The 12,217-nt window shown below is 46.8% G+C and overlaps 1 protein-coding gene and 1 long non-coding RNA gene across 2 annotated transcripts in view; one reads left to right on the top strand and one right to left on the bottom strand.

Moving 5' to 3' along the window:
- Positions 1 to 3,813: 3,813 nt before the first annotated feature.
- LOC113889854 lies at positions 3,814 to 10,658 on the bottom strand. The gene is made up of 2 exons (XR_003510365.1): positions 9,993 to 10,658; positions 3,814 to 4,058 (listed from the first exon to the last, which is right to left on the bottom strand). It is a non-coding gene; the product is annotated as an uncharacterized LOC113889854 (long non-coding RNA).
- Positions 8,099 to 12,217, top strand: part of TFRC (transferrin receptor) — a 150,865-nt gene continuing 146,746 nt past the window's right edge. Inside the window, exons 1-3 of the mRNA XM_027537131.1 lie at positions 8,099 to 8,233; positions 9,029 to 9,201; positions 9,565 to 9,670. Coding sequence (XP_027392932.1) covers positions 9,112 to 9,201; positions 9,565 to 9,670 — 196 coding nt within the window. The 5' untranslated portion in view covers positions 8,099 to 8,233; positions 9,029 to 9,111. The remainder of the gene's footprint in view (positions 8,234 to 9,028; positions 9,202 to 9,564; positions 9,671 to 12,217) is intronic.

The following is a 12,217-nucleotide window of genomic DNA, read 5'->3' as shown; positions in this document are numbered from 1 at the left end:
CTTAGAATCAGTTGCATGACAGATAGAATAATGAAATCACAGCAACAGTAGCTAACGCCTGTGGAGTGTTTATGCAACAGGTGGTATAGGAATTGCTGCATATTCCTTATCTCATTTAAACTTTACAAGTACTCTTATAAGGTAAATGCTTTAAAATTTTTTTTAATTGGAGGATAATTGCTTTGCAATGTGTTGGTTTCTGCTGTACAACAAAGAGAGCCAGTGTTATATCTCTCCACTCCCTCTTGAGCATCCCTCCCCTCTCCCATCCCACCCCTCTAGGTCCTCAGAACACCAGGCTGGGCTGCCTGTGTTATACAGAAGCTTCCCATTACACATGATAGTGTATATATGCCAATGCTACTTTCTCAGTTCATTAAAGGTAAACGTTATCTTTATTCTCATGTTACAGATAAGGAAACTGAGGATCAGAGGGGTTATGACACTATGCTAAGCTGGATACATGGTGATATGGAGAGAGGCAGAAGGGACCTGGGTTAGGGGCTCTGTTGAGGCTTAGATGAAGTTCTTGATAGTAAAACAACAACAGCAGCAACAAAAGCCCAGTAGAGGGTCAAGAGAGTCAGTTTTGGGAAGGCAGAAAAGTCCCCCTGCTCTGGGTTGGTGGGTAGATGTGGTCCGAGGAAGCAGTTACCGATGCAGTACCAAGAAGACTCCCTACTTCTGTCCCAACATAGTGCCTCAAAATATCTCCTGAGGATCAAGAAGAGTCCTCTCTCTTCATTACCCTTTTCCTAAAGCACAGTTCTCTGGACAGGACAGTGCAGTGATCCAGGAGTCTCAGGGGCCAATGACCTCCTGAGTGGACACAAGTGCACAACCCGTAGGACAAGGGCACTGACCTCCAGAGGGTCAGTCGCCTGGGCCCGCCCTAGCAAAGACGCAGGCTGACTCAGCTTCCTCAAACCATTTCCACAGGAATGCTCCCCGCTCCCTGGGTCATTCATCCCTACCCTGGTGAGAAGCCTTGAGCTTAATCATCCAAAGCCCTGAACTTTAGACTTCCTTAGAGTAGAACACAGGGCTTCCCCAGTAGCTCGGTAGTAAAGAATCCCCTGGCCAATGCAGAAGACCCAAGTTTGATCCCTGGGTCGAGGAGACCCCCTGGAGAAGGAAGTGGCTACGCACCCCAATATTCTTGCCTAGAAAATCCCATGGACAGAGGAGCCTGGCGTGCTGTAATCCATGGGGTGGCAAAGGATCAAACACGACTGAAGCAACTGAGCAACAAAAACAACAGAGCAGAACACAGGATGCTGAGGATGTTCTCTGAAACTTCTTTGGGACAGAACTGTGGGGCAGAGGTCAGGGAGGCAGGAGAGGAGGTCTGAAGAGCAGGAAGGAAGGCTGCTGAGCAGGGGCTGGGAGGCCCAGGGAGATCGGCTAATCCTCAGGATGGATGGTGACGCAAGGAAGAAGGGCAGGTGGTGGGGGAGAGGGAAGGCTTTAGCTCTCAAGTGGGAGTCCCTAAGTGACTATCTTTATACAGTGGGATCCATGGATTAGTTAAGGCCGGTCTGTCCATAGGTAAGGTGTGGCTAGAAGATGAGGTGGGCCAGCCAATCAGATTCTTCTCTTGCTAATTTAGGACTGCTACCTGTGGAACCTTGATTTTTAGAATCAAGAAGCATGAAGTCTTTATTTATTTATTTTTGTTTAATTAATCATAGGGTAACATAAGACATCTATTACTTCAGTTCTGGCTTTCTCAGTGTAACGGTCATTTTTGAAAAATACAAACTGATTATAAATTTTATCAGTTTTTCCCTAGGGCTCTTAAATCATTTGATATTCAAAGGCCAGTCTTTCTCTTTTAAATACTTCTTGTTGAGATAAAATTCACATAATATTCACTACCTCAGTCATTTTAAAGTAGTTCAGTGCATTGTAGTATATATTTATCATGTTGTGCACCCATCACCATTAATCTAACTGCAGCATATTTTTATCCCCCAAAGAAACCTCATGCTTCTCAATTATTCTTTCCTCTCACCCTTTGGCAACCATTTGTCTACTTTCTCTCTATGAATTTGCCAGTTCCTGACGTTTCATCCAAATAAAATCATGCAATGTGTGGCTTTCTGTATTTGAATTCTTTCATCTAACATAATGTTTTCACGCTTTATCCATATTGTAGCATGTATCAGTGCTCATTCCTTTTAATGGCTGAATAATATTCCACTGTTGGGGAAGGCGATGGCACCCCACTCTAGTACTCTTGCCTGGAGAATCCCATGGATGGAGGAGCCTGGTAGGCTGAAGTCCATGGGGTCGCTAAGAGTTGGACACGACTGAGCGACTTCACTTTCACTTTCCACTTTCATGCATTGGAGAAGGAAATGGCAACCCACTCCAGTGTTCTTGCCTGGAGAATCCCAGGGACGGGGGAGCCTGGTGGGCTGCCGTCTCTGGGGTCGCACAGAGTCGGACACGACTGAAGCGACTTAGCAGCAGCAGCAATATTCCATTGTATGGATATATACCAGATTTTAAAAATCAGGTAATGGCATTTATTCATCAGCTAATGGACATTGGGTTTGCTTCCATATTTGGCTATTATGAAAATTGCTACTTTGCTAAACTCATTTATTAGCCCTAATGAATGTGTGTGTATGTGTATGTGTTCTTCAGGGATTTCCATATACAATATTGTGTCATCTGCAAATGGACATAGTTTTACGACGCAGATGCTTTTCTTTCTTTTTCTCGCCTAATAGCTCTATAGAACTTCCAGTACAGGGTTAAACAGAAGTGGCAAAAGCAGGTGTGCTTGTCTTCTTCCTAATCTGACAGAGAACGTTTTCAGTCTTTCACTATTATGATGCTGTGCTTAGTCGCTCAGTCGTGTCCAACTCTTTGCGACCCCATGGAATGTAGCCCACCAGGCTCCTCTGTCCATGGGGATTCTCCAGGCATGAATACTGGAATGGGATTATGACCCTAGCTGTGGGTTTTTCAAAAAAGTCCTTCCTCAGATTGATGAAGTTCCCTTCTATTCCTAATCTGTCAAGGAATCATGGAAGGATTTTGCCAAATGCTTTTTCTTTTTAAAACTAGTATATTTTTATTGAAGTACAGTTATTTATAATATTGTGCTAGTTGTAAGTGCTGTTTAGTTGCTAAGTGGTGTCCAATTCTTTTGCAACCCCATTGGACTATATAGCCTGCCAGGCTCCTCTATGCATAGGATTTCCCAGGCAAAAATACTGGAGTGGGTTGCCATTTCCTTCTCCAGGGGATCTTACCAACCCAGGGATTGAACACGTCTCCTGTATTGGCAGGTGGATCCTTTACCACTGAGCCACCTGGGAAGCCTGTTGTAGTGTATACAGAAGTGGAAATACAATGTCCTACCCATTAAACCTATATAATGTTAAAACCGATGTTACCACAATAAAATGAATTTTTTAATTAAAAATTTAAAAATTGTATTCTAATATAACTTCAATCAACATCATAAAATGCTACTTCTTTTGCAAGATTTTAAATGTCACTTTGCAATAAGTTATCATTGTACTTGAACTTGGCATTGTTTCGCATTACAGTTGAGATGGAAAAGGAAGATGCTAGTATTAAATGAAAGGTGATGTTTGAGTGGGGCCTCATTTCTCATTCATTAGTGAATATTTTTGTGTTCTGATGTTTTCATTTACTACACAGCTTATAAGTTTAGAGAGTCAAATGATGACAACTAAGAATGCAAAAAGACTCCTGGATCTTAAAACTACAAACATCAAAATACATGGTGCTGAATTCAGTAATCAATGAAACAAAAAGTCCACAAACAAACTCTAGAGATTAGACACAGGCTGTTTATTAGGGAATGATTTGGGGACCAACACCTGTGAAAGAAGAGGGAAAGAAGGAGGGGAAGGAAGCAAGGCTGAGCAGGGGGAGCTGTTGGTCTCAGGTAAGGGCCTCAGCCTCCTCCAAGGTCACATGGGGGCCAGGATGGCTTCTCAGAATTGTCTTCCATTGGAAAAGCATCTGGACCTTTATATCCTCATGTTGGACCACTCCTTGGACGCAAGCTGTCCCTGAAAAGACGTGGGACCCTGGGTGAGGCAATTTTCTTTAGGGGAGGCAATCTCCAAAGCTGAGGCAGTTTTCTAGCTGCTGGAGGGGTAAGCTCTTCATTCCTGAGAGGGTTCTGGGAGGCACATCACAGAGTCACCTGCACATCTTAGTATGTATGAAGAACTTAACTATGTCATAAGAGGGAAAGGAACATTTATTCCATAAATGATGCTGGAATAATTGATTATAATGATGTGGGGAAAAAACACGATTAGACCTTCACCTAGTATCTTACCCGGACATTAATTTCAGATGGCCTTAAGAGTTAAATGAAAAAGAAAACAAGAAATATAAATATCAGATAGAAGAAGGGAAAATAAGGTAAGATGATGCTAAGGAAATTATCCATAGATCTGATTACATAAAAACAACAAAAACTTTACACTAAATATTGCATGCAAAATTAAAAGACAAACAATAAATTGGGAACATATTTGTAATAAACAGCTAGAATTTTTAAGATAAAATAGCTCCTGCAAATCTGAAAGAAAAACCCAACACTTCCATCAAAATCACAGTGAGATATCATTTTATACCAATTAGGATATTATAAAAGACAAACAAATATAGAAGAAAACAAAAAGTGTTACACGGATGTGAAGAAATTGGAGTCCTTGTCCATTGTTAGCAGGAATGTAAAATAATGTAGCTGTAATAGAAAATACTACTGCAGTTCCTATGACCTGGAAATTCCACTTCTGGATATAGACCCAAAAGACTGAAAAGCAGGAACTTGAATAAACATTTGTGCACTCATGTTCATAGCAACATTATTCACAGTGGCCAGAAGGTGGAAACAGTCTAAATGTCTATCAACAGATGAATGAATAAACAAAATGTGGCATATGCATACAATTAAATATTGTTCAGTCTTAAAAAAGCAAAAAAATTCCAATACATGTTACAACAGACCAGCTTCCAGGACTGCTAAAGCTCAAGGATGAATCTTGAGGACCTTATGCTAAGTGGAATAAGGAAGATTCAAAAGGTCAGATGTATGATTCCACTTTTGTGAGAAATAGTCAAATTCATAGAGACAGAAAGTAAAACAGTGTTTACCATGAACTGGGGGGAGGTGGAGTGAGGAGTTATTGTTTAATGGTATAGAGTTTCCTCTTGGGATGATGAAAAAGTTCTGGAGTGGATAGTACTGATGGTTCATACATAACATAAACTTTATGTTATATATATTTACCACAATAAAAAAACAGAAAAATACTTCCACATTTGAAATGTGAACAAGAAAAAGATGTACAAAGGCAATTCACAGAACTACAATAAAATGACCTATGGATGTATAAAATATTTAATTTCATAAGTAATTTAAAGAGATATAAAAGATCAAGTTATCATTTGTCATCTATAAGATTGGAGAAACAATTTTACTTTAATATCTAACTATAGTGTAGGTATTATGATATCGGTATGCTCATAATAGAGTATAAATGTGTACAAACTCTCTAGAAAGCATTTGTAAATTATGCAAAATATGTTTTAAATATTCACATTAATTGGCCCCAAGTCCAATGTTTCTACAGAAACAGCTGGAGATGCTGGCGTCTGGATAACCGCAGAGGGCACCAGTAGAGCAAAGAACACAATGAAGTGTGGGAGCAAGCCCTGAGAATATATGTGGCAGAGAATTCCAGGGCAAGAGAAGAGCTAGTGTGAAGAACCCAGGACTGGAACATACCAGGTGTGTTTGAGGAACAGCAAAGAGTGCTGCGTGCCTGGCTGGTGTGGAGTGAGTAAGGGGCTGAGTGTTGGGAAATGAGGTCAGAGTCAGTGGGGAAAGATCAGAAAGGGCCTTGAAAGCCATGGCAAGAACTTTGGACTTTACTCTGAGGGGGCTGGGAACAATTGGAGGGTTCTAAGCAGAGGCCGTGGTCTAAGTTTTAAAAAGACAGTTACTTCTTCTCAGTGGCCTCCTCAGTTGGTGGGTGGTAGCCTCAGTTCTGAGGCTAATCTGAGGCACCCAAGCCGCAGGCCTGTGTGCTAGCTGCAAGAGAGGTTTCGAATGTGGGTGTGTGGCATTTTCAGGTCCAGCTGGGCTGGAGAAAGTCTTTGCCTTCATCAAGACTTATAGCTCAGGGAATCCTCCAAACACAGGGAGGTTCTGATGCTCAGTGGCTAAAGCAAATGGCAAGTATCAGTTGTATGTAACAGAAAACCCAGTCATTTTCTCCCATAATAAGCAGCTCAGAGGGAGGTAGTTCAAGGCTTGGGGCAGTGACTCAGTGTCATCACTGTCACTCTGTCTGTGCCCCGTGTTGACTTATTGCCTAATGGGTTGAGGTGGACCCAGCCAGCACATCTAGGTTCAAAACTGCACCGTGTCTTTTCCCCGTTTAATCAGGAAAGCAAAAGCCTTTCCAGAAACCCTGCAACACCTACTCTGTCTCATTGACCAGAATTGTGTCATGAAGCCAACTCTGGAAACAAGGGAAGATTTAGCTGCCTCCTCTCCCAAAGTGCGATTTTGTAATAACAAAAAAGGAACAGATGGAGATAGAACGATGAACACTGTTTCCTCTGATGAGCACTGATCCTGAAAGGGTGAGCAGCATCACCCATCTTCTCCCCACGTTTCTCTAATCGCACGTGGTCTTGAAGCCAATCTGGCAGGGAGAGGACCCCTCAGTCCGCAGCAGAAGCAGGTATGTGGTTTGTTGTCAGGCTGCAGACAGTTGTGCTGGAGAGCCGCTAGCCCCATTCTCCTCAGCCTCTGTGATGTCACACTGGGACTCCTTTCCTTCTACACTGGGCTGTGGCTTCCAAGGCTGCTGTGGCCATGGGGCTCCCGGACCCAGCAGTGGGAAGGGAGCCTGGTGACTCTCGTCTCCTCTGGGGACACGGGAGGTCCAGCCATGCCGCTCTTGAAGGATGCCATGCCGCTCATGAAGGAGCCCCACCCCCCACCTCAGGTCCCGCTCCCCTGGGTCCTCCCAAGCTTATTTGCCGCCTTCAACGTGGTGCTGCTGGTCATTTTCAGTGGCCTCTTCTTCGCATTTCCGTAAGTCTCCCACACAAGCTATCAGGTTTCTTACAGAGCAACAGAAAGGAAAGCAGATAATGATAGTACGGAGGCAGGGGGAGTGCAGAAGAGGGGTCAGGAGGGCCGGATGTTCTAGGCAAAGGGAACTGAATGCTATTAGAGGTATAGAGGTCTTGGTGCATTTGGGAGCTGCAGGTGGTTGGTAATACAGGGTGACTGGTGGAGTCTCTATGGATCTGTCACAAGCCTGGATATTTAGAGCAGGGTTTATGGTCTGTGGGTGCTGACTAGATGAACTGGAGCTTCAGGGCTGAGTCCTGCTCTTGTTTCAGTTGCAGGTGGCTGGCCCAGAATGGGGAATGGGCTTTTCCCGTCATCACAGGCCTCCTCTTTATCCTCACCTTCTTCAGTCTCATTTCACTCAACTTCTCAGACCCAGGCATCTTGCATCAAGGTGAGATATTGGCCCCCTGGGGCGCCTGCCTGCAGGGGTGATCCCTAAAGTGCTCCTCCCATCTCTCCCCACCACCACTGGGGCCTCAGGGCTCCTTCACCCTATGTCCTCATTTGTTCAGGCCCCGCATCTGCCATTTCATTTCTTGAACCATGGAGGTGTGAAAAAAACAGAATCTTGGAGGTTTTCCAGTTTCCTCGGAGGGTGGGGCCAGGGCAGAAGTTTCCTGGGAGAGAAGCCAGCTCTTCACAACCACTGAGTTTTCTCTTCCTCCTCCCTACCATACAAATTCTGTAAAGCATCGGTCACAGTACCGAAGGCCTGAGTTCACAAAGAACTCCTCGGGCTGGAAACCCACTTTCCCTGTGACTGCCAGCCTCTCTAAGCTTGGCCAGCTTGCTCAGTGGGGACTAAGGATTCCCCTGCCACCTGGTCCCCATGCTTCCTGAGCCCAGGGATGCCGTGGGGCTGCCCGCCTCCACCCTTTTGCTGCAGCAGACTGATGGAAGGGCCTCCAGCTGCTGCTCAATCCTTTTCCCATGCCAGGATCCAATGAACAGGGCCCCCTGATGGTACACGTGGTATGGGTGAACCACAGGGCCTTCCGCCTGCAGTGGTGCCAAAAGTGCTGCTTCCACCGCCCGCCCCGGACCTACCACTGTCCCTGGTGCAACATCTGCGTGGAGGTAAGTGCCCCTCTCCTGCCCACCTACTCTCCCGGCACCTGTCTGGGACCAGGAGGCCTACTCACATGGGGGCAAGTGGTGGGTGTGAAACTACTTCTGGGACTGCTAAAGACCAAAGGTGGCAGTAATTCCTAGCCACTCTTGATCACTCAGGCAGGTCACTGCCTCTGTGCCTGTACCTTTTCCGGGAGGCTGGCCCCTTCCTTCACTGGTTCTGACACTGTAGAGGGGCATCCACATCTATGCTGGGCCTGGTCAGACACTGCTGTTCTTCCCAGGGCTCAATGACACTGGATGTCCAAATGCCCTTGGCAAGCTGCAGGACCAGCCAGGGGAACATCCTGCCTCTTCTGAATGTCTAGGCCAAAGGGTCTCCTGGTCTCCTGGGTTCTGAGTGCACAGTCTGCAACAGTTCAGCAATGTGCTGTCTTAACTGGTCCTTACAACCCTGGGAGACTGTCTGGGCAAGGGTGTTATTATTAGGCTCACCCAGTGGATGAGAAAACAGATGCCGAGAGATATTCTACGTCCTGTCTGAAGTTACACCAGGATTTATCTCAGAGAAGACCAGGCAGGTCCTGTCACCAAAGCCTCTTGACATGACGTGCAGCTCTGTGAGCCCTGCGGTGCTCTAACTGGGGGAATGCCAGCAGGGTTAAGGACTTTGAGGCTCAGATTCTCCCTAGGAATGGGAGCCAATTCGTGAGGTCAAGGGCAGGTGGTTTAGAGGGAGCGCATAAGATTTGGGGGCGATGGAGCCTGGATCAAGGCCTGAGCCTTCTCCCTCTTGCCTAGGACTTTGACCACCACTGCAAGTGGGTCAATAACTGCATCGGTCACCGCAACTTCCGCTTCTTCATGCTGCTTGTCCTGTCCTTATGCCTCTACTCGGGGGCCATGCTGGTCACCTGCCTGATATTTCTGGTGCGCACGACCCACCTATCCTTCTCCATGGACAAGGCCATTGCGTATCCGCTGGGCTGTGGGGACCCACGACCAAACAGTGAGGGTGCGAGGAGCTGTCAACAGAGGGGGCGGGGTCACGGGGCGGGCAGAGCTAATGGTGAGCAGGGTTAGACGGTGAAGCCGCCTGAGAGGACCGGTTTGGGACGAGGTGAGGGTAGGTAGGGTCAGAGAGATGGGTGGGGATAGGAGGAACTGTGAAGGGGTGAGAAAGCAGAGTCAAGGATGGAGAATGCTCGAGGTGGCACAGGCCCAAGGCAGCAGGGTAAGCAGGGAGCGGGTGGGCGGGGCTTGATGTGGGCGGGGTTAGGCGAGGGGCGGGGCCAAGGAGGTCTGCCCGGAGGCGCTGCTCCTTAGCTGCTGTGCAGCATCTTGGTTGCTGTACCCGCCGCCGGCTTCCTGGTGCCCCTCTTCCTGTTGCTGCTGATCCAGGCCATGTCGGTGAGCGCGGCGGAGCGCTCCTACGAGGGCAAGGTACGTGGGGACGAGCGGGGCGCCATGATGGTATTGGGCTGTGGGTGGTCACCCCTCCCGGGCTTCCGCACCTTGCGCTTTCTCCTTCGCCCTGATCTTTGATGGCCTGAGCTCTCTCGAAGGTGCCTCGTGAGCCCTTCCAGACGCAGATTCAGCTCAGATCTCACCTCCTTCCGGAGCTCGGTAGTCGCTCTTCTTGCGTGGAAGGTGCACTAGTGAGTGCTAGGCCGCGTGCGCATTATTTTGAGCCATGGGCGTGGAGGCGAGTAAGGCTGTATCCTGCGCGTGTGTTGACAAGGAACCGGAAATCAGAGTAACTCACCGGACACCAGCGAACGCGCTGAGAGGGTTCTGCCGACATTGTGTAGCACAAACTCAGAGCACTGAGAGTTCAGTGAGGACCGCGGTGTGGAGTAGGACGTGCCACTTAGCGGTTTTGGACGGCAGAAGGCGAGGCATTGCTGTGAGGGGCAAAGATTGCAAAAAAGCACGGAAGCCTAAAAGTCTGTGGAATGTTGGTAGGAGGATGAGGGAACACTTCTAATCGCAGCAGGTGTGCATTGCGCAATCAAGTGATCTGCCTGGGATTGACCAGATTTAAAAGGCAAAGAAGTCAGGTAGATAATTTAATCTTGGTGCAGTGGAAACTTGGAAACCTTGATAGGACTTTTTTCTTTACACACAGTAAAATTCACCCTTTTTAGTGCACAGTTGTATGAGTTTTGACAAACATACAGTTCTGTAATCACTGCCATAACCAAGATTTAGAATAGCTCCATCCACCCTCCCCTCACTCCCCAAATTCCCTCATGGACTTTTGTAGTCCATTTCTCTCCCAACTTGCAGCCCCTGGCAATTACAGAATTGTTTTCTAGCCCAACAGTTTCTCCATTTTCAGAATTTCATATAATCATAGCCTTCTGAGTCTGGTTTCATTTACTCAGCCTAATCCATTTGAGATTCATCCAGGTTGTTTCCCGTATCAGGAGTTTCCTTCTCTTTATTTGTGTAGTATTTCATCATACAGGTGTGTCACAGCTTGTTTACTCATTTGTGCCAGTTGAAGGATATCTGCATTGTTTTTGGGTTTTGGTGATTATAAATGAGGCAGAACAGGAGAATGTTGGATCTCACCAAAAAAAGATACCCCATGTCCAAGGGCAAAGGAGAAGCCCCAGCAAGATGGTAGGAGGGGCAAAATCACGTTTAGAATCAAACCCCATACTCACCAGAGACACTTGGAGGGCTCAAACAAACCTTGTGTGCACCAGGACCCAGAGACCTCACAGAGGCTGAGCCAGAACTGTGTTTGAGTGTCTCCTGCTGAGGTACGGGTCAGCAGTGGCCTGCCACAAGCGCAGGGGCTCTGAGTACAGTAGATCTGGGTATGGCATAAGCCCTCCTGGAGGAGTTGCAATTAACCCCAGCATAGAGCTGCCAGAACTTACACAGGACTGGGGAAACAACTCTTGGAGGACAGACAAAACCTTGTGCATACCAGGACCCAGGAGAAAGGAGCAGTGACCCCACAAGAGACTGACCCAGACTTGCCCGTGAGTGTCCAGGAGTCTCCGGCAGAGGCGTGGGTCAGCGGTGGCTTGCTGCAGGGTCGGGGGCACTCAGTGCAGCAGTGCATGCATGGGACCTTTTAATGGAGGTCGCCATTATCCTCATTCAGTTCAGTTCAGTTGCCCAGTCGTGTCCAACTCTTTGCGATCCCATGAACTGCAGCATGCCAGGCCTCTCTGTCCATCACCAACTCCTGGAGTTTACTCAAACTCATGTCCATTGAGTCAGTGATGCCATCCAACCATCTCATCCTCTGTCATCCCCTTCTCCTCCTGCCTTCAATCTTTCCCAGCATCAAGGTCTTTTCAAATGAGTCAGCTCTTCGCATGAGGTGGCCAAAGTATTGGAGTTTCAGCTTCAGCATCAGTCTTTCCAATGAATATTCAGGACTGATTTCCTTTAGGGTGGACTGGTTGGATCTCCTTGGAGTCCAAGGGACTCTCAAGAGTCTTCTCCAACACCACAGTTCAAAAGCATCACTTCTTCGGCACTCAGCTTTCTTTATAGTCCAACTCTCATCCATACATAACTGCTGAAAAAACCACAGCTTTGACTAGACAGACCTTTGCTGGCAAAGTAATGTCTCTGCTTTTTAATATGCTGTCTAGGTTTGTCATAACTTTTCTTCCAAGGAGCAAGCGTCTTTTAATTTCATGGCTGCAGTCACCATCTGCAGTGATTTTGGAGCCCCCCAAAATAAAGTATGTCACTGTTTCCACTGTTTCCCCACCTATTTGCCATGAAGTGATGGGACCAGATGCCATGATCTTAGTTTTCTGAATGTTGAGTTTTAAGCCAACTTTTTCACTCTCCTCTTTCACTTTCATCAAGAGGCTCTTTAGTTCTTCAGTTTCTGCCATAAGGGTGGTGTCATCTGCATATCTGAGGTTATAGATGTTTCTCCCGGTAATCTTAATTCCAGCTTGTGCTTCATCCAGCCCAGCGTTTCTCATGATGTACTCTGCATATAAGTTAAAT

The sequence above is a fragment of the Bos indicus x Bos taurus genome, chromosome 1 (assembly GCF_003369695.1).
Source record: "Bos indicus x Bos taurus breed Angus x Brahman F1 hybrid chromosome 1, Bos_hybrid_MaternalHap_v2.0, whole genome shotgun sequence".
Classification (NCBI taxonomy): Eukaryota; Metazoa; Chordata; class Mammalia; order Artiodactyla; family Bovidae; genus Bos; species Bos indicus x Bos taurus.
Note: the sequence above shows the minus strand (reverse complement) of the source record. Positions and strands in the feature narration are given on the sequence as shown.